At 56.4% G+C, this 23,167-nt stretch overlaps 4 protein-coding genes across 4 annotated transcripts in view; 3 read left to right on the forward strand and 1 right to left on the reverse strand.

Moving 5' to 3' along the window:
- Positions 1–2,142, forward strand: part of NTF4 (neurotrophin 4) — a 3,271-nt gene extending 1,129 nt beyond the window's left edge. The window contains exons 2-3 of the mRNA XM_002917853.4: positions 211–334; positions 1,175–2,142. Of these exons, the coding sequence (XP_002917899.1) occupies positions 1,187–1,822 (636 nt within the window). The 5' untranslated portion in view covers positions 211–334; positions 1,175–1,186 and the 3' untranslated portion in view covers positions 1,823–2,142. The remainder of the gene's footprint in view (positions 1–210; positions 335–1,174) is intronic.
- Positions 2,143–3,758: 1,616 nt separating this feature from the next.
- LOC117795207 lies at positions 3,759–7,026 on the forward strand. The gene is made up of 5 exons (XM_034638782.1): positions 3,759–3,932; positions 4,221–4,421; positions 4,522–4,686; positions 5,402–5,529; positions 6,036–7,026. The coding sequence occupies exons 1-5, from the start codon at positions 3,777–3,779 to the stop codon at positions 6,397–6,399; spliced, it is 1,014 nt and encodes a 337-aa protein (XP_034494673.1). The 5' UTR covers positions 3,759–3,776; the 3' UTR covers positions 6,400–7,026.
- Positions 7,027–7,702: 676 nt separating this feature from the next.
- On the forward strand, positions 7,703–8,429 carry LHB (luteinizing hormone beta polypeptide; the record flags this gene model as incomplete). Its single annotated transcript, NM_001304859.1, is given in 2 exon segments — positions 7,703–7,870; positions 8,187–8,429. Coding segments are annotated over 2 exon segments (411 nt in total), but the record flags the coding sequence as incomplete, so codon positions are not given.
- A 388-nt stretch (positions 8,430–8,817) lies between these two features.
- RUVBL2 (RuvB like AAA ATPase 2) lies at positions 8,818–23,090 on the reverse strand. The gene is made up of 15 exons (XM_002917855.4): positions 22,720–23,090; positions 19,487–19,541; positions 17,830–17,885; positions 17,387–17,528; positions 16,573–16,702; positions 16,347–16,413; positions 13,431–13,537; positions 13,240–13,333; positions 12,736–12,859; positions 12,311–12,405; positions 12,091–12,209; positions 10,109–10,228; positions 9,560–9,689; positions 9,066–9,180; positions 8,818–8,937 (listed from the first exon to the last, which is right to left on the reverse strand). The coding sequence occupies exons 1-15, from the start codon at positions 22,729–22,731 to the stop codon at positions 8,912–8,914; spliced, it is 1,392 nt and encodes a 463-aa protein (XP_002917901.1). The 5' UTR covers positions 22,732–23,090; the 3' UTR covers positions 8,818–8,911.
- Between the last annotated feature and the right edge of the window lie 77 nt (positions 23,091–23,167).

A 23,167-nucleotide genomic window follows, 5' to 3' on the forward strand; every position in this document is an offset into this window, starting at 1 on the left:
TCCCCCCACCCCCGCCTCTCCCCTCACCTCCCCCATCTGCTTCCCATCCCAGCCAGAAGCCATCACCTGGTCAGGGAAGGGGCCTCTGGGAAGGGGGCGCGGCCTTGACTCTTGGGTACCCTACACTTAAAGAAGAACGCTGGGAAGGGGAGTGTTCAGGTCCCCTCCCCCACTTGCCCACACAACCTGCCTGTTCCCTTCTTCCCCTAGGTGGCTGCCCCTTCCCTCTCCTGAGATGTCAGGAAAGAGGGGACCACCTGTGTCCCCCACAGGGGCCCCCCAGAGCCTGGGGGCCCCCAGCACTGGAGCCTGGAGGTGGAGGAGGTGCTGACAGGTCTGGTAACCACCTGCTGCTTCCCACTTCTCTCCACACCACTTTCCCAGAACCACAGACTTCCAGAATATTGCAGAGAAGCTGTAGGATGCACGCCCTCACCACTATCTCCCAGCCCCTGCTTCATTTCTTTTTTTTTTTCTCTTAAGATTGTATTTATTTACTTGTCAGAGAGAGAGAGAGAGAGCACAAGCAGGGGGAGTGGCAGGCAGAAGGAGAAGCAGGCTTCCCGCTGAGCAAGGAGCCCAAGTCGATCCCAGGACCCTGGGATCATGACCTGAGCCGAAGGCAGACACTTAACCTACTGAGCCATCCAGGTGTGTCCCCGATTCATTTCTTGGACAGGGAGACTGAGGCCCCACACACAAGAGGAAATGTCTTGCCTTCTCAGTGGCACTTTTGAGCTGAACTTGCTAGGGTTCTAGAACATGGCCTTGCTCAGAATTTTGGAACCTCAAACCTCCTCTAGCCTGCGGACTCAGGGTCCCTCAGGGTTGTCAGTAGAGGTAGGATACAGGGTGGAGTTGCTCTGATGGGGCTCAAGACCTACTTCTGGCATTTGCTGTCTGTGTGATGTGGTATAAGTCACTCACCTCTCTGAGCCTGTATTTCTCCATTTGCTGATTTGTTGGCTATTAGCAATAGTAGTAGAATAATTATGATTAATCTAGAAGTTGGGCGTTATCCAAGTCCTAGAATATAAGGTCCCCCCAAGGTTCTAGAACAAGGGCCTCCCCATGGTTCTGGCATTCAGGGTCCCTGCAGTTCCCAACCTCTGCCCCCCTCCCCCACTAAGTTTTTACCCTCATCTCTAACCCCAGCTTCCCTCTCTATCTTCAGGTGCTCAGCGAGATGTTCCCCAGCCCCTCCTGCTCCCTCCCCATCCTCCTCCTTTTCCTCCTCCCCAGTGTCCCAATGGAGCCCCATCCCCCACCCTTACCACTGCCCCCATTTCTAGCCCCTGAGTGGGACCTCCTGTCCCCCCGAGTAGTCCTGTCCAGGGGCGCCCCTGCTGGGCCCCCTCTGCTATTCCTGCTGGAGGCTGGGGCCTTTGGGGAGCCATCAGGCAGCCCTGCCAACCGCAGTCGGCGAGGGCTGAGCGAGACAGCACCAGCAAGTCGCCGGGGAGAGCTGGCTGTGTGTGATGCGGTCAGTGGCTGGGTGACAGACCGCCGGACAGCCGTGGACCTGCGCGGGCGTGAGGTGGAGGTGCTGGGTGAGGTTCCTGCGGCTGGAGGCAGCCCTCTCCGCCAGTACTTCTTTGAGACCCGCTGCAAGGCTGACAGCGCCACCGAGGAAAGTGCCCCTGGTGGGGGTGGGGGAGGCTGCCGGGGTGTGGACCGGAGGCACTGGGTGTCTGAGTGTAAGGCCAAGCAGTCCTACGTGCGGGCATTGACTGCTGATGCCCAGGGCCGTGTAGGCTGGCGATGGATTCGAATTGACACTGCCTGCGTCTGCACGCTCCTCAGCCGGACTGGTCGGGCCTGAGGCCCATGCTCAGGAACTGGGCAGGCAGAGGAAGAAGACAGCTGGATGCTGAGGGACCTCAGGGGTGGCCTGGCCGCTCTAGGCCTCAGTTTGGGAACTTGTGAAATGGTCACAATATCAGAGCTGAGTTGGAGAGCTCAATCCATGCAAGATGTGTGGTGAAACCAAATGGGGTTTTGAAGGATGAATAGGAGTTCTTCTGGATGAACTTGAGGGTAATGATGATGACAATATCCAGTATTTTCTGAGTGTCTACTGTTTATCAATACAAATACACAATTTGTCCGATCAACTCTGGTGGATTTAACCATCAGAGGAACCTTGGCTTCCTAAGTTGCTAACCACTTGATCTCAGAGGTTATGTTTCTCACCCTGGAGAGAGTGACAAGGGAATGATATGTCAAGAAGTGGGGGGGGGGTCAAAACGGACACATAAACAACTAGCTGGAAGCTGGGGTTCGAATGAGAAATCTTACTTGGACACATAGGGTGAGTTTTGGCTTAGAATGTTCTGTTTTGAGGTAGTGAGCTACCCATCACAGTAGGAGCACAAGCAAGGTTGAATGATAAGAGGTCAGGAGGCTTGAGAGTTTAACCCTGCTGGGGAGTTGGAGTCAGGCTTCTACCTCCTTTTCTGTCCCAACCTTTACCCCATATTGCGAAAGGAATAGAACCTAGAATTGTCCAGCTTGAGTATGGCATAAAGTTCTGACCAACCGATCCGACTCCTGGCTAGGATCAGGGGTCATGTGGACAGTGCCAGGCTTTGAGTGTGCCAGGAAAATCCAAAAGGAGAAGTGGCCCTAGAGGCCTGAATGAGGGGTTCAGTGGGATGAGCTAGTGGGAGCTGAGAAGGCAAAGGCCTTGACCAAAAGGTCTTTAAAGCAAGGAAGTGACAAGGGATGTCAGGAGTAGATCCCACACCTTCACTATACCCCTTCCTGTGTCACCAGTCCATACCTTAAGCTTGTTGCCAACACATGCGCGCGCGCACACACACACACACACACACACACATTCTTTTAGAACCCGCTTTAGGCTAAGGACCGAGACCATAGACATCCCGCATCCCCCACCAACACAGACTGGGCCCCTGGGAAGGGTAGGGGTGGCCGGACTGGGCCGGGTGTAGCTGCCTCTGTTTCTGCATCTCTGTGTTTCTAGGTCTGTGGTTCCCACTCTCTTTTTTGTCACCCTCCTCTCAGTCTCCTGTCTCCGGGTCAGTAGCTCTCTATCTCTGTTTCTCATTCACTGTCTCTCACCCATTCTTGCCCTTGTTTCTTTCTCATCAAAGCTCTTTCCATACCCCCTCCCCTCTCTTTTTGCTAAGTATTTCCCTGTGTATGTGTCTGTGGGTCTCTCCCTCGTCACCCGCCCCCATATCCAGGTGGAAGTTTTCAACCAAATCAAAGGCAGGCAGGACAGACGAAGCCCAAGCCTCGGGCTGACTCTTTCAGCGCACACAGGGAGGGAGGGAGAGCCCTGGGGAAGTCTGGAAATCGTTACCCCTGAGGTAGGCAGGCCTGGCAGAGGGAGGAGGGGGCTGAGAGAGTTGGGACCCTGTAGGAAAAGGGGCTGTTTCTCATGGATTCCCTGATGGCGGTGGGTGGTCTCTGTCCTCCTCCCCCTCTGGGTCTCTGTCTCCCCCAACCTGGGGTCTCTGTGTCTCTAAAATTCCCTACACCTCTGAGGTTCTATTCCCGCTTCTTCCCCCTTCCTGCCCTTCTCTCTCTCTCTCTCTCTGGGACTCCCCTCCCCCGTTTCTCTGAGTTTCTGTGCCCTTCTCTCGAAGTCCCTGTCCCTCTCTGTGCCTGCGTCTCTTTCTCACTGTATCCAACCATCCACACACCTGCGGGCCTTCCATTGGCTGAGTTCAGGGTGGGCGGGTTCTGTTACCTAGGGCAACAGCAACAACAAGCCTGCCTCTGCGTGGCTACCCCGCAGGGGTGGGACCATGGTGGGTCGGACCCTAGCTCTGCGCTATGGTCCCCCATGGCCCCCAATCTCTGGGACCGAGGTGCCTGGATCCTGGCCCAACTGGCATCTCACCAGCAGTGGTGTCGCCCACCACATTATCCCGTCTGTGCCCTTTCCCCCGCCCAATGTGCAGGTGAGAGGACCCTAGGTTCCTGGCCAGGAGGAGACTTGGGGCCCAGACTCCGGTGTCTGAAGGAGAGGCCTGGGGGTCCAGACACCTGCTGAGAAGAAAAGGGGATTGGGGGCGTGGACTCCCCTCTGACTGAAGGAGGAGGGTCCCCGAGTCCTGGGTCTGAAAGAAGAGGGGCCAGGGAACCTGGATGCCTGGAACTGGAGGGAGGAAAGGGTTGCGGACCGACTGGGAGAGATTAGGGCTCGCGGGCCGCACTTGAATCCTTTTAGCTGACGTCCTTCTCCCCAGTCCACGGTCGCGGAGCCCCTGCCCCCGGCCGCAAAGCAGGGTTTGCACATCTGGGATTTTGACGAGGTCATCAGCAGATGGGAGACAACCTCTGGCTCAGCTTACGTGCCTAAGACCCACGGGGGGCCCTACGCACAGCCCAGGGCCCCAGAACCTTCGGACCCCACGCGGACTGTGGGGATCAAGGATTTAGAAGAAAAGGTAAGGTTCTGGGACGTAGAGATCCGCAGGGGACAGGACTGGGGATCGCTCTGGAGTACCGTGCACCCTCACGTCGGATCCCCGCGTCGCCTTCCCGCAGCTCAGACACCGCGGCTGGCGGCTCCCGCTGATCACAAAGCACCAGTGCAGTGAAACGAGGGCGCAGTACACCGGCTGGCCCGGCTTGGATCAGCAGCGCCCTACCTTCTACGTCGGGCCCCAGCCCCTGGAGCTCGCCGAGCACCTTCGCGGAGGCCCTTCCCAGGTAGCGGAGAAGACCCGCTGCCACAATGGGACAGAGCTTGAAGCGCCTGGGACGGGGTCGGAGGGGCTCTGAAGCTGGGGACCAGGCTAGGAGACCCTGGGGTGGAGAATTTTGAGCCTGGGGTCGTGGCCAAAAGGTCTGGGACGGAATCAGGTTACGGAGTCTGGGGGTGGAGCTTGGACCTTCTGAGGTAGGGTCAGGGGGAAGAGGGGGCTGGAGACCGAAATCCCAGCTCTGAGGCTAGGGCCACAACTAGTAAATCCCGGGGCGGGGCTGGGAGGGGGTCTGAGGCCGGTGTCAGGGCTCTGCCGCGGACGGCACGTGGGGGCGGGTCTTGAACTTTCCAAGCCAAGGTCGGGAGGCGGGGCTAGGCTTTCCCGGAGTAGAGGAGCGAAGAGGAACGGTTGCCCGAGGTGCAGCTTGAATTCCAGTGGCGGGAGGTGGAAGCCCGGAGTCTGGGGGCGGAGCTGGGAAGGCTTTGTGTTCGATGACCCGCAAGTGTTTGGATTTTGGAGTAACCCTAATAAGGGTTCTGATTTGGGGAGCGAAGCTAAAGTGCGCTGGCTTGCGATTGGTCAGGAAGGATTCGGATTCTGGGGGCGGGTGTGAGGGCTGGTGGGTCGAAGGAAAAGGGATCCTGAGTCTGGGACCCAGGGCCTGGAATGCGGTATGAAACCTCTTTCCTGCTCGTCCCTCCTCCCTGCGTCTTCCTCAGGCTTTAATCCCCTGGACCAAGAACCCCGAGCTGGCCGGCCGGCCTTTCACAGTATCTGACCAGGGCATCTTGGACCACCATCAGATCTATCTGACCACCTCGGCCAAGGACTTCCGGGCCTACCCGAAGTGAGCCTGGGTCCTCGCTCGGCACCGCCCCCAGCATAGGCTGGTGAGACGCCGAACCCGGGTGTCGGCTGCCCCGTGTCCGACTCAGTAGCCTCAGCCTTTAGCTCCTGCACGCTCAAGAACCAGAAGTTCAGACCCCGGCCCCTACCCGTTTCCTTAGTGTCAACTCCCAGAAATATGAAACCTGCCGCTTGCCCAAGAAGGGGTTCGGGACCAGGGGCGGGACCCTAAGGCTCTAGGGCGGGACCTACTTTGGTTCCCAGATACTCCTTCCCAAGGATTCGAAAACTCCGGATTCCAGACCCTTACGGACCTCGAGGACCAGGAATCCAGGCTAGGAGTCTGCAGCCCCCATCCTTCCTGAGGGGTCCCCGAATCATACAAATGTGCCCTTGCCTCGAAACGCAGGAGCTCGCGTCTACAGGCTCCTCAGAACGCGAGGTCTGAACCTTAGCCTTGTCTTTCGGAACCAACTGTGCCTTCCCTCTCCTGCCTCCCTCACCCAGGAAGGAGTTGTCTGGATATCCCCGCAAGGACTCGCTGACCTACTGGAGCTTTGAGAAGACGCCTCAGGCCTGGGGCCACGACCCACAGAGGCCACCCTGTCCGGGCCCCTCTCGGCCGCCAGGGATCCGCGTGCCTCACGTCCACCCAGTGACGATAGCCGTGCCACACCACGGGGCGTTGTCTCTGGCTCAGGAGTCCTACAGACCCCCGCTGCACCCGCTCCTCCGGCTCGACCGTTTCTGCCCGCTGGAGCTGCCCTGGGGCGGCCCCCACTGGAAGCCGGTGTCGGGGATCTACAGCGTGCCGCACGCCTACCGCACTGAGAACTCCAGCTACGGCAGCATGAAACCAGCCCTCATCTGAGCCGGCAGCGCCAGCCCCGCCCTGGACACGCCCCCCGGGCGCGGGCCGAGACGAGAAGGCGGTGACTGGGAGCACACTGGGCGGGGCTAAGGCCGGGAACCCCGCCCGTCACGTGGGAGGGAGACAGAGGCCAGGACCCGCCCACTGGGTCGTGGGCGGGGCGAATCCCACACTTAACCGCAGGGTTGACAGGTTGGGAGAGGGAGGTGGGAGCTGAGCCGGGAAAAGGTATTTTGGGGCTGTGGGCTCGAGGGCGGCTGACGCCCTCTGCGACCGAGGAGGCGGAGCTTCTTAGTCAACGACAGAGTTAAATAGCCTAAACTATGCCCATTGCTGGGTCGTCTCTGGGGTGTGGGGAGATGGGGCTCCCGCTGAATCCCTTGTGGAACGAAGGCACGACTGCGTGCAGGTGGAACCCGGCCTCTGGGCACAGAATCCAATATTGAAGCCACGCCCCTCCGAAGAAGTTAGTGGCACAGGAATGGTTTTCAGCCTATGGCAGGTGGAGAGGGGCTGAGGTCTCAGCTGATCATTCGAGGGTCCTTGGAAGGGGTGACCTTCAGCCTTCCCCTGGCTCCCAGCATGATGCGCAGAGGCGAAGCTATACAGCCAGGGGCAAGGCCAAGGGCTCCCTGTAGCCCATTCCCGATGACCAGGAACACGACTTCGCTAGTACCTGAGGATTCAGTCAGTGAAGTTAGCTTCACCTTGGGCGTCTCCTGCTTCTTGTGTGGGAGCCACTCAGGGAGTGGGGGGTAAGGGGCACTCCACGGAGCCACTCCTGCACACCTCCGTGACCTTTTCTGCTTCTCGCCCCCAGAAAGATTAGTGTCCAGGTTACCCCATCATGCCGCCACCCCCAGTGGCCTTGCCGCCCCCACAGCCTGCAAGTATAAGACCAGGTAAACATCATAGGGAAGGCACTGAGCATGGAGACGCTCCAGGTAAGACCATAGGGACCCTAGGCACTTTACAACTCTGTCCAGGCCACAGCTAGCACAAAGAGGGAGAGTCCTGTGACCTGATGGAGGAGGCTTCCTTCTAGAAGAGTATGGACGGCCAGCAGGCTTCCTGCCAGGAGGGAAGCAGGTGGAGCAGGGCCTGAGGGTGGGAATCTGCAGTGTTGGGAGTATCTGGGGTTCCTGAGTTCTGGGACAGGGGATCGAAGTGGGACAGATGGGTCCTGAATGGAAGAGGCCAGCCAGGAGAGCTGTGTCCCTGAATGTGTCTGCGTGGGGGATGGGAGGGTAAGGGCTCAGGGTAGAGAGGTCTGGCTGGCCCTGAGACACCGGCCTTGTCCCAGGGGCTGCTGCTGTGGCTGCTGCTGAACACGGGTGGGGCGTGGGCATCCAGGGGGCCACTACGCCCGCTATGCCGGCCCATCAACGCCACCCTGGCTGCCGAGAACGAAGCCTGTCCGGTCTGTATCACCTTCACCACCACCATCTGCGCCGGCTACTGCCCCAGCATGGTGAGCTGCGGGGGGCGGGTGAGGGCCACCCCTGCTGGCTGGGGAATGGGTGCTGCCACCTCAGCGCCAGGTGGGGGATACTCGGGCCAGGCCCACATCAGACGGGAAGCGGCAGTGGGGATGGAAGGGTGGCCTGCCCCCTGGGCAGGGGCTGGGGAACTGGGAGTCAGAGCTGGGCATGTGGGAGGGAGGGGGAGCACAGGGGGTCTGCTGGACACCCGAGTCTGTGACCTGTGAGGGGCAGGGGGAGCTCAGGGGAGGGCCTGACCACAGGAGGATCGCCATGCCCCCTCCACCCCCCACTCCTGGCCCACAGGTGCGAGTGCTGCCGGCTGCCCTGCCGCCCGTGCCCCAGCCGGTGTGCACCTACCACGAGCTGCGCTTTGCCTCCATCCGGCTCCCTGGATGCCCGCCTGGCGTGGACCCCATGGTCTCCTTCCCTGTGGCCCTAAGCTGTCGCTGCGGGCCCTGCCGCCTCAGCAACTCTGACTGTGGGGGTCCCAGAGCCCAACCCTTGGCCTGTGACCGCCCCCCGCTCCCGGGCCTCCTATTCCTCTAAGGATCCCCCCCACACCCCAACTCCTGGAGCCAGCAGATGCTTCTTTCCCCCCTTCCTAATAAAAGCTTCTCGAACTGCACTCAGGTTGTCTTTTGTCAGGCTCAGGGTGCATGTACGCGTACATACACACACACACACATTCACACACACACACACTCACAATAGGTCCAGTTTCAGGGGCACCTGGGTGGCTCATTTGATTAAGTGTCCAACTCTTGATTTCGGCTTAGGTCATGATCTCAGGGTCGTGGGAATGTGCCCCATAGTGGACTCCATGCTGGGTGTCCTGGAGCCTGCTGAAGATTCTCTCTCTCCCTCTTCCTCTGTGCCCCCCGCCCCCCACCACATGAACTCTCTCTAAAAAAAAAAAAAAAAGAGAGAGAACGAGTCCAGCTTCAGAACCATTTTATACAAAGTTACAGTGTCAGAACTCTAGTAGAAAACAGGTGGGGTGGGGGGTAGAGGGAGAGCGTGACATCGGCTCACGAGGTGTCCATGGTTTCGCCTTCTGTGGGGAGAAGGAAGGCCAGGTGGTCAGTGTGGCCCAGAGGGCAGGGCCTGAGAGCTCCAGATCAGACACCTGCCTGCCCTCTGGGGTGGGTGACCCTGGGGACAGGCGCAGCGGGGGACACTCACTGAGCTCGTTGAAGAGAAAGGCATCCTGGTACTCCTTCATGTACTGCGTGGAGCGTGACTCGTCCAGGAAGAGCGAGTAGACCCGTTTGATGTCATCTACCTGCACTTCTGTGCCCTGACAGGGGATGGCCAGACCTCAGTGGGGCCCTGCTCCAGCAGGTGGGTCAGCCTGAGGACTCCGGGGCCGGACTGCCTAGGTTCGAATCCCGCCTTGGCCACCTCCCGGCTGAGGGCCCAACCCCTCCAGTCCTGGGTTTCTTCATCAGGAAGATGACCTTGACGGCATTAACTCAGAGCTGACAGACATCTCCAAAGCACCTGCTACGTGTCAGGCCAGGAGATACAGGTATAAACTCCCCAGACCCAAGTTGCCGGCCTTTGAAAACCCTGTTCTGGGACTAAATCCAACAACGCACTCCAAGCCCTTGGAGTGGTGAGCGAGGCACTCGCTCGCTCGCTTGGACCGGCCCCGGGGGCTTACAGGGCTGGCTGACCTTGCGTTTACGGCACACCAGGCTGGCAGCCGTGATGAGCTGGATGGCGTAGCGCAGGGACGTCTCCAGCCCGATGCGCGTCAGCACTGTGTAGGCGTCCTCACTCATTTCTACGTCTTCCTCCTCACACCTGTGGGCAGGGCGNTCCCCCCCCCCCCGGGGGGGGGGGCGGGGGGGGGGGGGGTCAGCCAGGCTGTGACTGCAACGAACCCCCTGCCCCTGGCCGGCCCCTCCCCTGGGCGCTGCTGGACATCCTGGGAGATGTGTGGAGTCTATGTCCTCAGAGCCACGGAACGCTGAGCAAGAAGGGCCACTGAGGTACAGGCTGGCCCTGCAGCCTGGGCCCCCAGACCCTCCCCAGCCAGGGCTCTTTCTCCGACCCCCGATCGGAGGCCATTGTTTGGATGCCCAGCCCTACCTCTTGCAGGTCCAGTGACCTTCCCCCTCAGACCTCGCTGCCCCCACCTGCCAAACACGGTGGGGGCCAGCCCTTCCTCTCAGGCCTGTGGCCGCGTCCTGCCCCAGAACGCCAGGCGGCTCTGCCCATACCGAATGCGGAGAATCTGCTTTGTGTCCTTCTCACTGTAGGGAGAGGTGGAGACGATGAGCAGTCGGTCCAGGAGGTCGATGGGGATGCCATGCGGGCTCTGGTAGCTGGTACCCCGGATGCTGGGGAGCAGGGGGTGGGGAGGGAAGGCTGTCAGGGTGATGCTCCCAGAACGCGGCTCTCCACTTCCTCTCCTTGGAATCCCCCACCGCCCCCCTCCACCACGGCCCACTCACCGGACAAATACCACTTAACCTTCAGCTCAGGGCTGCCGTCACCACCGAGTGCACAGCCACCCCCCACAGAGCTAGGCTGGCTTTAGCTGGGTATCTACATCCGGGATTAAGAATCAAGGTCCCCCTCCTCTGCGTGACACAGAGCTCCAGAGAGAAGCGACAGTGCCGGTCCTACTCCCTGCTGCACCCGGCCCGGCGCAGGGCCCAGGAGATGGGAGTGGATTCTCATCATTCACGGCAGGTATGGTCTGTCACCGCTTCTCAGGGACGCATATGGGTAGGTTCTTGTGAGCCTTTGCTCACAGTACTTTTGTCAACCGACCGACATGTAACCTGGTTCTGTGTGTTTCTGTTTAAAGACATCCTATTCAACATATGTCACTGACCCACTCCCCTCGAACTCGCAGCTAGCAGCACTCTACGTCAGGCCCGAATGAAGCTCGTCTAACACACACACGCTTTCTCTAGAAGACGCATCCATCCCCGCCCTATGCTTAGGGACACGGGACAGCAAGGGGCCTCTTTAGCCACGAAATCACCACTAAAAAGCATAAAACGCGGCACTAAACAGATCAGGAAAAGGACACTCATTTACAGCAGGTGAGCTGAAACCAGAAGGCAGGCAGGGTGTCGCCTTGTAGGACCTCAGTTTGGAGTGGCCGTATAGGGCCACTCAAATGTGTGGCCCCTCCGCGCATGTCTGCGGCCAGAGCACCAGAGTGTCACCAGTACTGATTTGGGGGGCGGGGGGTTACAAATCAATGGTAGTGAGAGTACGCAGACGCCCAAATATAGGCCGTGCAGATAACGAGGAGGGACCTGGGTTTGCGGCCGGGCCTGGGAGGCGCCCTGGGCTCAGCCGGTCTCTTCCCACCCTTGTTTGGAGAGCCAACTCTGGCCCTGACACCTTCTCCGTGCAACCTGAGGCATGTCACTGGGCCTCGCTGTCCTCGTCTGTACCGTGAGGCTGAGACAATATCCACCTCCCGAGCTCCTCTGAAGGGTCTGGGCGGTTCACCGGGGAAACAAGCCAGGAACAATCTGCCCACCTGCCCCCGGCAGGGGTGACGGGTGGTCCTCCAGGCCCCAGTCTCCTGGGGGCTGTGTGCCCCCCACTTCCTCCTCCCTGTTCACCAAAACACAGATGCGGCAGAGAAGGCAGCCAGCTGGGACGACAGAGCAAGGGGTGCTGGCAACACCCTAGGGCAGAGGTTCCCAAGCTTTACCAGAACCTGGGGCGCTTCATGGCTCGGGAATTTTTCCCTGGCATTCTTAGGCCAAAAGTAATATTAAGTTCTGGTCTGTAAAGTGGTTAGGGCTAAGTGACGTAAACGCAGTGATTTACGCAGTGTCCAACACACATCTCCGTGCATCCCTCAGAAACTTAAACCATCCCACAGCACTGTGTGTGTTCTGCGGCACACTGGGAGGCCTCGGCACGCAGTTTGGGAACTGCAGCCTCAAGGGCTATAGGAACAAAGACAGAAAGAACATGGTCCCTCAGCTTCCTTGTGGAGCAGAGCTGCCCGCCTACCCGCCCTGAGCCCCCACCTACCTTGTTTAAGGGAGAAGCACATCCTTTCGACTGGGCCCCGGTACTTGTAGGTAGCCTTGTTGCAACAGCTAAGCCCATACCCTTCCTAACAGGGAGCTCAACAAACATGCCCTGCTTACCCTGGGCCTACACCCACTGCCTGGAGCACCCCATTTTCCCCAGAGGCCTTTGACGGGGCCAGCAGCTGGCTCACCGGGTGATGCCACGGTTGGTGGCCATGATGAGGACTGGCGCCATGTCACTCTCCAGGGCCCGATTGAGGAAGGAGAAGCTTTCGATGTCTAGCATGTGGACCTCGTCGATAAACAGCACCTGGGAGCCATTGGGGCATGTATCAAACCCACGACCCAAGCCTGTCTCTTCCCATTTCCTGCCACCACAAGCCACCTACCCTGGCCGAACCCAGTACTCACCCCGGGGATGATCTCTGCTTTCCCCTCCTCACGCCACTCAGCCACCTTGGCATTGATCTGCTCTCGGACTTCTGACTTGATCTCCCCTGTGTCGCCTGAGGGAGGCAGGGGTGGCGCAGGGAGTGTCAGACAGGAGACAGGGACCCAGGGCCGGAGGGTGGAGGAAGATAGAGAAAGATGGGACACCAGGGACAGAGGGAAGAGAGACCAAGACTGGAGTGGCAAAGGGACAGAAGGGGTGGGAGTCCCAAATGTCCCAGAGAGGAGGAAGACCAGAGACAGAGAACCCAAGAAGAAGAGAAGGCAGGACATGCAAGCCCCCGCTAGACCCCCGAGAGAGGGACAAATGGCAACAGAGTGGGAGGGACGAATCAGGGGGTTGTGTCGGGGGTTATACGGAGCAGGGCCAATCCGAGGGGCCTCACCTGAGAAGAGAGCCAGGAAGCCCTGGGTGCGGGAGTTGATGACGTCAATCTCATGCAGGGACACGGTGTGGACCACCTCCTTGCGTTTCTGGAGCTCTCCGTCTGGACACTGCACGAACTTGGTCTATGAGGCGGGGGAGGGGAGGGAGAGACAAGGGCGGAGAAGAGCATGAAAGGGGGCTCAAAGGGGCTGTGTAGGGGGAGATCGGACTCTGAACTCCTTGGGATGGAGCTGAGAATCCAGAAACCCCAGGTCCAAGAGGTAGTCACCACTAGGAGATTCAAGAGCACTGAAGGACTAGGGATTCCCGGAGGACCTCAGAAACCAGGAGCAAATGGCCAAGTTGAAGGGCCCTGGCTGTCCTAGAGAGTATAGGGAAAAAGTGCCAGGGACATGGAGTTGGGGTGACTGGAGGATCCAGACCCTCTGGGCCATGGGGGTGATGGAAGAGATGCAAACATGCCAGTGTCCGGAACAAGGGCACCCCCAGAGCCCTGGCCCACCTGGGAGCCCATGGCGTCATAGTCGCGAGCGCGTGTGAAGGAGCGGCCCAGCTTGGAAATCTTGCCCGTGGCCTTGTCAATGGTGATCACATCCCTGCAGGTGGGGAGGGGGGTAGGAGGGCGGGAGTGAGGACAGGAAAGGGCCCAAGATCCCCCACCTTGGCCACCCAGTGTGGCCCCCTGCCACTTACCCAGCCTGGACCTTGTCCTTGGTCAGGGACTCAATCATCTTGGTGCCCAGGTCGTAGATGGTCTCCATCTCCGTGGTCTTGAGGGTCAGCTTGCCTACCTTAGAGCCCTGAGAAGGGTGACATGCCATGCAAGGAGTTCAGAGCAGGCCCGATGTCTCCCCAGTACGGCTTTGAAATGGGCAGGACACAGGGATGCTTTAGGGGTTGACAGACATGTTCACTGTCAGGACCGTGGTGATGGCCTCATGGGCATCGAAACTTAACATCCTGTATGTCGAAACTTAACATCCTGTAAACTTTCAACGTGTGCAGTTTATGGTTTGTCAATTTCTCCTCCATAAACCGATTACTAAAAACCCAGCGAGCAAACAGGCCACCACCTGCCTAAAAGATAAAGTCTTAAGAACAGCAACACGGACCAGAGGACCCGTGACATGGGGGTCACACGCTAACACTCCTTGCTTGATAGCCAAGTAACTGGTGTTTTTTATCCTTCACAAACCCAGAAAACAGAGAGAAGGCTAAACACAGCTAAGAAAACAAAAACGCCACACTCCCTCCCACAGGGGTTAAGCACAGTCAACATCTTCCAGGCTCTTTCAGCACATTCACCTCTCTCGTTTCCAGTGAGTTGTCCTTTCTGTAGGGACAGGTGGCAGGAAGAAAGGGTCGAGATTTGGGAGGGAGGGAAAGATGGTTTGGGTTTTACATTTTTATCTTTTGTTATTTTTTAAAGATTGATTGATGTAAGTAATCTCTACGCCCACCGTGGGGCTCAAACTCATGACCCCGGAGATCAAGAGTCACACGCTCTACCGACTGAGCCAGCCAGGCACCCCAGGTTTCACATTTTTTAAAGGGAGGATACATCCATGGAATTCTTATGTCATAAAAATCTAGCTTAAAGGGGCGCCTGGGTAGCGCAGTCATTGCACGTCTGCCTTCGGCTCAGGGCGTGATCCCAGCATTCTGGGATCGAGCCCCACATCAGGCTCCTCCGCTGGGAGCCTGCTTCTTCCTCTCCCACTCCCCCTGCTTGTGTTCCCTCTCTTGCCGGCTGTCCATCTCTGTCAAATAAAAAAATAAAAAATCTTTAAAAAAAAAATCTAGCTTAAAGAAAGAACTACCTTGTGGGACTCGTGGGTGGCTCAGTCAGTTAAGTGTCTGACTCTTGATCTCAGCTCAGGTCTTGATCTTAGGGTTGTGAGTTCGAGCCCCACGTTGGGGATAGAGTTTACTTTAAAAGAAAAAAATAAAAGAACTATCTTGGGAATGGCTTTCTCTATATTTAAATATTCACCTACCATATTTTTAAAATTCAAAATATAATTGCCGATGGATGGGACTAATTTAGGAGACTGTGGACAGGGGTTCAAAGTGCAAGTTGAGGGGCGCGTGGGTGGCTCAGTTGGTTGGGCATCTGCCTTCGGCTCGGGTCATGATCTCAGGGTCCTGGGATCAAGGCCGGCGTCGGGCTCCCTGCTCAGCTGGGCGTCTGCTTCTCCCTCTCCCTCTGCCGCTCCCCCTTCTTGCTCTCTCTCTCAAATAAATACATTTTTTAAAAATTGTAAGTCGATGTAATTGTGCATCTGAAACCCATTTCCACTGAGAATGACTAGCAAGTGAAAGAAGAGGACAGTGTCCATGTGACAAGACACAGGAACAGAAGGCGACTGGGCGTGAGGTCAATGGGCTTGAAGCACGTTTAAGCTTTCCATTACTTGGCATGTTACCAGCAACTACAACTACACGTGTAAAAGAGAATGAGAGACGGAGAAAGCACAGCCTGGAGAACACGGTGCCAGGTGAGAGAAGCCAGCCTCGACGGGTCACGTGCTGCAGGACCTGGTATATAAGAACCGCCCAGAACCGGCAAATCCACGGAGACAGGAAGCAGATACATGGCCGCCAGGGGTCAGGAGCTGGCAAAGTTCTACTTTTTTATCTTGATGGTGGTTCTAAGGGGATTTGCTTTATAATAACTTACTAACCACACGATTCTTTTATGTGCTTCTTTACATCTGTTTTATTTTACAACAAGAATGTTATAATTCTTAGCTTAAAAAAAAAAAAAGGGAGTGAATCACAACAACCGTGTAAGCTGCATAGGAAATGCCTTTTAGTGCTAAGCTTCATAAAATCTCACAGAACAGGTTCTTAAGCCCAGCGATTAAGAATTAACTGTGAGGGGGGCGCCTGGGTGGCACAGCGGTTAAGCGTCTGCCTTCAGCTCAGGGCGTGGTCCCGGCGTTCTGGGATCGAGCCCCACATCGGGCTCCTGTGCTGTGAGCCTGCTTCTTCCTCTCCCACTCCCCCTGCTTCTGTTCCCTCTCTCGCTGGCTGTCTCTAAATAAATAAAATCTTTNAAAAAAAAAAAAAAAGAATTAACTGTGAGGGGCGCCTGGGTGGCACAGCAGTTAAGCGTCTGCCTTCGGCTTGGGGCGTGATCCCGGCGTTGTGGGATCGAGCCCCACATCGGGCTCCTCTGCTATGAGCCTGCTTCTTCCTCTCCCACTCCCCCTGCTTGTGTTCCCTCTCTCACTGGCTGTCTCTATCTCTGTCAAATAAATAAATAAATAATCTTAAAAAAAAAAAAAAAAGAATTAACTGTGAGAGAGCACCGCCGCTCTTTCTGCCCACAGGTCCTGTCCCCGTGCTTTAATAAAACCACCATTTTGCACCCCCCCCCAAAAAAGGAATTAACTGTGAGAAACTTCCAGACCTTCTCTGTCATGACACCACTTGGATTTAACTGCTCACGGTGTTGCTCACAAGTGGATAAACTGGCGATCTACTGATCCCACTGTAGGCGCACAGAGGGCTGCAACCTGCAGCTCAAACATTCCATGGATTCTGACCTCAGTGAGGACCTGCCACCCCACATTCAGAGGTGGCCTAGGCTCACAGCAGACTCACCGTCCCTGTCGCCGGCCTGTCAATCTGGATCTCCACCACCTCCCCTTCGATGATCTCGGTCTCCTCCCTGGACAGAGAACGGGTGTGAGCAGAGAGCCCCATGTCTGGGCCCTTGGGAATGGCTAACTCCCATGAGCCCCTGGGCACCGAACAAGTCCAACAGGGCAGGGGTCATGCCAAGGCCGCTGGGGGCTGGCTCCAGCCCTGCACCGGGTCCTGCGCTTACTTGATGCGAACACCGATAGACCGACGGAAGGCCTGAGTCAGCGCCTCTGTCTTGCTCATCTCCAGCGAGAAGATCTCACTGCCGGCGATGGCTGTGAACGGGGTGTCAGGGCCCAGGGCCTGGGCCATGCCTGTGGAAGAGGTGGTCTGGGTAGGTGGGCGCAGCCTGGCACCAGGCAACACCTCCTCTGAATCAAACCAGCTCTCTTCCTCCTCAGGAAGGCACGTAGTTGAGATGTCCCTAAAGTCAAGGCTTTGGTCTTACTCAGCTAAGTGCCCCCAGTGTCTGGCCCAGGACCCCCATTTTATTAAGGAAGCAATGGTCCACGTTAAAACACATTAATATGTGTTAATGTCTCACCATGTTGCAGCAGAATGTAACCATATGATTAAGTTCTAGTCAATAAGATACAAGCAAAAGCGTGTGAGAGTCCCAACACAGCTGCTTAAAGGGAGCGACCTTTAAAGGGAGGGAGGTACACCCTCACTGCAAGATCTCTTTTCTCGTTCCTCCTACCTGGGACTATGGGTGGGAAGGCTGGAGCTTAGGCAACCCTCTTGGAACATGAGGTGCCCTGACATGGAAGCTAGTACAGAGAATGTTGAGGTGGGAAGGCAGAATACTTTACAGAACTGCTCAACAAGCCTTAAGTGGCCTATGTTCAGATTTCTTCTATGTGAGAGAACGAACCACAGTGTTTATGCCCCTGCCATTTTGGGCTGTCTGTTAAATGTGGCTGAACCCAACCTGGATTTACACAGTAAGGATTGTCTGGCAGAGACCAGAAGAGCTCCTGCCCTGAGAGGCCTCTTACCCATGGCGATGGCTGTCTTCCCGGTGCCCGGCTGGCCAGCGATGAGCACCGCCCGCCCGGCGATCTTCCCTTCCCGGATCATCTCCAGCACAACGCCAGCTGCCCGCCGGGCTGCCAGCTGCCCCACCATGCCCTGGGAAGCCTGTGGGGTGGGAGGCGAGAGCACACCAGGTGACTTCCTACTGGGCTGCCACCCCACTTCCACCACCTCCAGGCCGGGGAGATGAAAGGGCATGCTCTTGGCTTGGCTAGGACTTCAGGAAAAAGTTAAAAAAACTTTTTCCACCCCAATTTTTTAAAGCTAATAAAACTCTACACATGGCTCAATCTTACAGATAGGTAGCCAAAGGTCTGGGAGACCCTAACACTCCCTGGGGCCCTGGGGTCCCTGTGCCTGAGGCCTCCAGGGATCAGCCTTCCCACCCCACCGCCCTCAGCTCTACCTGCCGTGGCTCCAAGGCATCGTCCAGCCCCAGTCCCCGGATGTGAGAGTGTGCGCCTGGGTCGGGGGAAAGAACCAGAAGACACAGTTACCAGCCAGCTTGGGATAATGTGTGACCTGAGGAAAGGGGCTTCGTCTCTCAACCCTGGTTTCCTCCTTGGTCAAATGGGAGGTCTGAGTCTCTACCTCACTGGGAGGATGGCTGGTCGGGGTACATGCTTAATAAACTGGAGCTACTATTAGGATACAGCATAGCCGACCAGAATCATCGAGACCCGGTTCACCACACCATCAGATCAGGATCTAACCGTGACAGCTAACGATCACAATTACTTTACGTTTATAGCCTCAGGGGCCCCACAGATTCTTATTTCATTCCATGTAACCCCGAGAAACAGAAGAGTCCTAGCTATTACCACCCCAGAGTGATTCTGGAGTTCAATGTCCTCTTCAGGTCCTCACCAACATGAAATCGAGAAGGGACCCCAGAGAGGTCAGGCCCCCTGCCCAAGACCACACAGCCCACCAAGAGGTCAAGACGCGGGATTTCAGTGTTTCACACTGGACCGGGGCTGGGCAAACTATAGCCTGGGGGCCAGTAACTTGTTTTTGTAAATAAAGTTTTATTGGCACACCACCATGCCCATTCCCTTACATACTGCCTGTGGCTGCTTTCACGCAACAACAGGAGAACTGAGTATTTTCCACAGACAAGAGATTTACTGCCTGGCCCTTTAAGAAAAGATCTGCTGACCCCAGCACTAGATCGTAAGCACCCTGAGGGCAGGTACTGGGTGCAGTTAGTGTCGATGGGGTCCTCAGCTCCAACAGGGCCTAGCCCTCTGGATAGCTGAGACAGTGTTGGCCCCTTCCTGTTAAGGGCTTTATATGCCTGACCTTAGGGAATCTTATATCAACTGATGAGGTGAACTACCTTTGCTCCATTTTGCAGATAAGGACATTGAGGCAGAGAGCAACTAGCCTCTTGCAACGGAAGTGGTCGCCAGCAGCGGGCCTTCGGAACCCATGTTCCTAGCCACAAGCTCTTTACTCGTAGGCACAGAGTGAAGGAACGCACACGAACAAGTACAGTCTCCCCGATGCAGGTAAAGCTCTCTGGGGAGGCTGCACCCTGCTGGCCCACTACACCCCAGCTTCGTGCTCCTGGATTCACAGCCTACTCCGTGTGGGAGCTGGGACCAGCGGCTTGACTGCTCTGAGTCTCGGTTTCCTCGGCTGAAATATGGGATGACAGTTGGTATGCCCATCTCTCGGGATGGCCATGAGAACTTGGCAGGTCACGAACTGGTTATCTGTTGAGCACCTGCTCTGTCGGGGGCCCCTGCTAGGGACACAGCCAGAAACGAGCCAGACCTGGTCCCTGCGCCCAGGGAGCTGATGCCACAGTGTGTGCTGAGGGCATGGGACAGTCAGTTCTGGGCCAACCCCAGCGGGCACTCAGCAAACATCCACTTTCATGATTTCCAAGCAAAATGCTGGGACACCCAGGAGCCTGACCAGGGTAGCCAAGCCAACAGAAGTGCAGCCTGGGGTTAGGGGCCCAGCACAGTCCCCCATGTGCCATCTGAGCCCACTCTGGCACTCAGCCGGGCTCCCTCTCAGGGCTCCTGGGCAGGGTCTGGGTCATGCTCACTCACCGATACGCTCAATCCTTGTCACATCTCGGATCTCTGGGACCTTGGTTGTGGCCGACTGGAAGTGGAGGAAGACACGTGAGAAGAGTCAGATGATCTCAGTTTTCACCAACTCCTCCTCTGTCCCTCCCGCCCACGTCCTGGGAGACAGTCCTTTCCATTCCTTTTCCCTACACAAGGCAGGTCAACAGCCCAAACATCCGTCCCTCCCACCCTTCTCGTTTGTCACCAACTAATGCTGGTTCGTTGACCCCAGTACACTGAGTCCCAGAAAGACAAGGACCGTCCGTGTCTGTCTCATTGACAGCTTTGTCCCCAGGGCCTAGCACATTATTTGGTGCCCAGGAATTATTTGGTGAAGGAAGAAGTCCACCCCACTTCCATGACTGGAAGGACAGACACCTGACTTCCCAAGCCCCTTGCGCCCTGCTGCCTGAATCTCTGTCACTGGGCCTTTGCATGCGCTCATCCCAGAGTCCATCCTGCTCTCCCCACCTCCCTCACTGAATTAGATCAAGCAACGCTCAGGAAGGGAGGCCCTCCCTGACCTCTGCCCCAGCCTGACCCGTTCCAGGGTCTCTGGATGTCCAGACAGAATGAGAGGTCGAGCCGGATCGCCCTGTGTAATCTCACATTTAGGAGGGAGACTGTCCGATCAGTGTTCTCGGCTCCAGGGGACGGAAGTCCTGTGAAGGGCACAGCCCACATCCTGCTTGTTCACCTGGGGTTCAACACTTGGGGTTTGGCTGAACGAGGTACTGCAGTGCTGAGCTGAGTCAACAAGCAGGAACTGAGTCCTCTGGTGTTCCCAGCTCTCTGAAAAGAGGAGCCGGCCACCATTTCTTCTCACAGAGGGGAGACAGATCAGTAAGTACCCCCTGGGACAATCCGAAAACCCCCAGAAGATGCACATGAGTTTTCACAGCAGCATTATTCACAAAAGCCAAAAGGCAGGAAAACCCAAAATGTCCATCAACGGATGAATGGATAAACAAAATGTGGTATGTCCACACTTGGAATATTATTTAGCCATAAAAAGAAAGTTCTAACCTATGCTACAGTGTGGATGAACCTGGAAAACATCATGTGCAGTGAAAGAAACCAGACACAAAAGGTCACCTATGGTGTGATTTCACTGATATGAAATGTCCAGGATAAGTGAATTCGTAGAGACAGGAAGTACACTGGTGGTGGCTAGGGCTGGGGGTATGAGAGAATTGGGGGATAACGGACAAGTGCTAGTTATGGGTCTTCCCTCTTGGGAGGATAAAGATGCCCTAAAATTGACTGAGGTGAAAGTTGCACAATTGTGAATATACTAAAAGCCACTGAACTGTACACTTTAAATGGGTAAATGTGAATTGCATCTCAATAAGGCTGTTAAAAAAAAAAATCTGGGTGGTAGGTCCTAGGCTGTATTATTTTCTGACACTGGAGTATTTCACAATTTCTTTCTTTCTTTTTCAAGTTTATTTCTTTAAGGAATCTCTACACCCAACAGGGGCTCGAACTCACGTCCCCGAGATCAAGAGTCACCCGCTCTCCACTGACTGAACCAGGTGCCCCTCACAATTTCTAGTAAAGGAAAGGAAAGCCTAAGCAACCAGCCTCCTGACCCAGTCCCTTGGCCACCTTCCCCCAACCCTTCCCCACCCCCCACAGGTCTCTCTTCTTCCACCAGGAGAGGAGAGGAAGACATCCAACCTAGTGGAAGGCTCCTGTCTCTGGAGTTTAGACTGTGGCCACCACATGGTTACAAGCTTCCCTCCCACCTACCCTCTGTTCACTGGACACTGGCCCCAAACACTATCAGAAGACTCAGAACATACCCCCACACAACACGACACTCCCTATCAGACCCTCCTTGCAGCAATGAATGGGCATGGATCCAGAAATCCCAACTCTGAGCAATCCCAACACAAACAGACCTGCCTCCTACAAGGCCTTCCTTTTCACCAGAAGCCTCTCCTGTGCTGTGCTCTCCATTGACCCCATGGAAGCAGAGGTCATTTTAAAACTCGGCACCCACGGTCCCGTCAAACTTCAAATACTTCATCCATGTCCATAGGAAATAGGTCTCGGGAGTGTGGCTGTTACCTTTTCTGCTCCCTTATCCACCCCTTTGCCATGGCAGCAGCCACAAACTCAAATTCCACCAGTAACTATTGCCCCCACCCCTCCTCCAACCTGAGCAGAGTCACTATGGGAACCAAAGTAGCCAGAAGCCCAGTTCAACCCCAAGCTAAGGCCACATCCCTTCTTCATTCAGATGTTTCTCAAGCAAATGCCAGGGCCAGTGTACCTAGTCTCTCCCTTACAGAGCTCATTCATTTATTCATTCATTCAAACATTCAAGTGATAAGCCACGAATCATCCGCACTGAGTATGAGGTGCTGAAATATGAAAATGGCCCAAACAGTCCCATGACATGATCCCTAACCTCTGGACCCCTAGCAGTGTCCCCTTCCCCACGGACACCCTCCAGGTTCTCAACACTCTGGTGGCTCAAGGCTAAGCAACTTCACACTCTCAAGCACACAGGGCAGGTCCCCACCTGAGCTTCCTCCTGGTACTCAGGTGCCATTCATACCATCAACAACCCCAGGCTCCTGAACGGCTTGAAACCCAAGATACTACAAACCTCATAAAATTTTAGGGCAAAAGACTGCAGAACTGACTGCTGACAGCGCCCAGAGGACTGGAAGTTGGAGTTCCCATAACACCATGCGGTCAGATCGGACCACCGAGACCTTGACTTGAATACCACTTGAATCCAGGATTCCAGGATACCAGCCCCTTTACTCCTCCTCAGACCCGGAGTCCTGGCCCCCAGCCTCCTCCTCCTTCAGACGCAGGAGCCGGGGCCCCCAGCCCCCTCCTCCCTCAGACCCAGGAATCTTTACCCCCAGCCTCCTCCTCCCTCAGACCCCAGAGTCCTGGCCCCCAACCCCTCCTCCCTCAAACCCAGGGGTCCGGGCCTCCAGCTCCTCCCTCAGACCCAGGAGTCCAATCCCTCAGCCCCTCCTCCCTCAGACCCAGGAGTCTAGACCCTCAACGCCCTCCTCCTCCTTCAGACGCAAGAGCCGGGGCCCCCAGCCTCCTCCTCCCTCAGACCCAGGAGTCCTGGCCCCCAACCCCTCCTCCCTCAGACCCAGGGGTCCGGGCCCCCGGCATCCTTCCCGCTCAGACTTGGGAGTACGGGTTCGCTCCTCAGCTCTCCCCACGCCAGCACTTACCACGGTTGCCATGATGCTCACCAACCGCCAATATCCTACCGGAAACGGAAACGCGCTAGGAACTGAGGCGTTCTAGTCCCTCTAGACGGCCAGGTCATCCAAAGATCTCGACGTTTCCTCATAAATATGCAAACTCTCCTTGTGGGGGCGTGGCGTCACTTTTTAGGTTTTGTTCCTCCGCGGAGACTGAGCTGGTAAAAGGATTCCCGGAACTCCGGGGTGTGTTCCCAACGCCTCTTGGCCCCTCCCTTTACCCAGGCCTCCTTGCTGAGGCTGATTGCAAAACTCTTAAGACTTCTTTGGGCAACCACACGTACCCCACGCTCGCTTTCCTCCCTATTCCACCCTCTTCTCTCCCCGCTAACTTTGGGGCCGCAAGATTAGGATTGACAGAGTTGAGGGCCAATCTGCTCGCGCAGCTAGAAGCCACGCCCCCAAAGCTCTCATT

The sequence above is a fragment of the Ailuropoda melanoleuca genome, chromosome 12, assembly GCF_002007445.2.
Source record: "Ailuropoda melanoleuca isolate Jingjing chromosome 12, ASM200744v2, whole genome shotgun sequence".
In the NCBI taxonomy this organism is placed as follows: domain Eukaryota; kingdom Metazoa; phylum Chordata; class Mammalia; order Carnivora; family Ursidae; genus Ailuropoda; species Ailuropoda melanoleuca.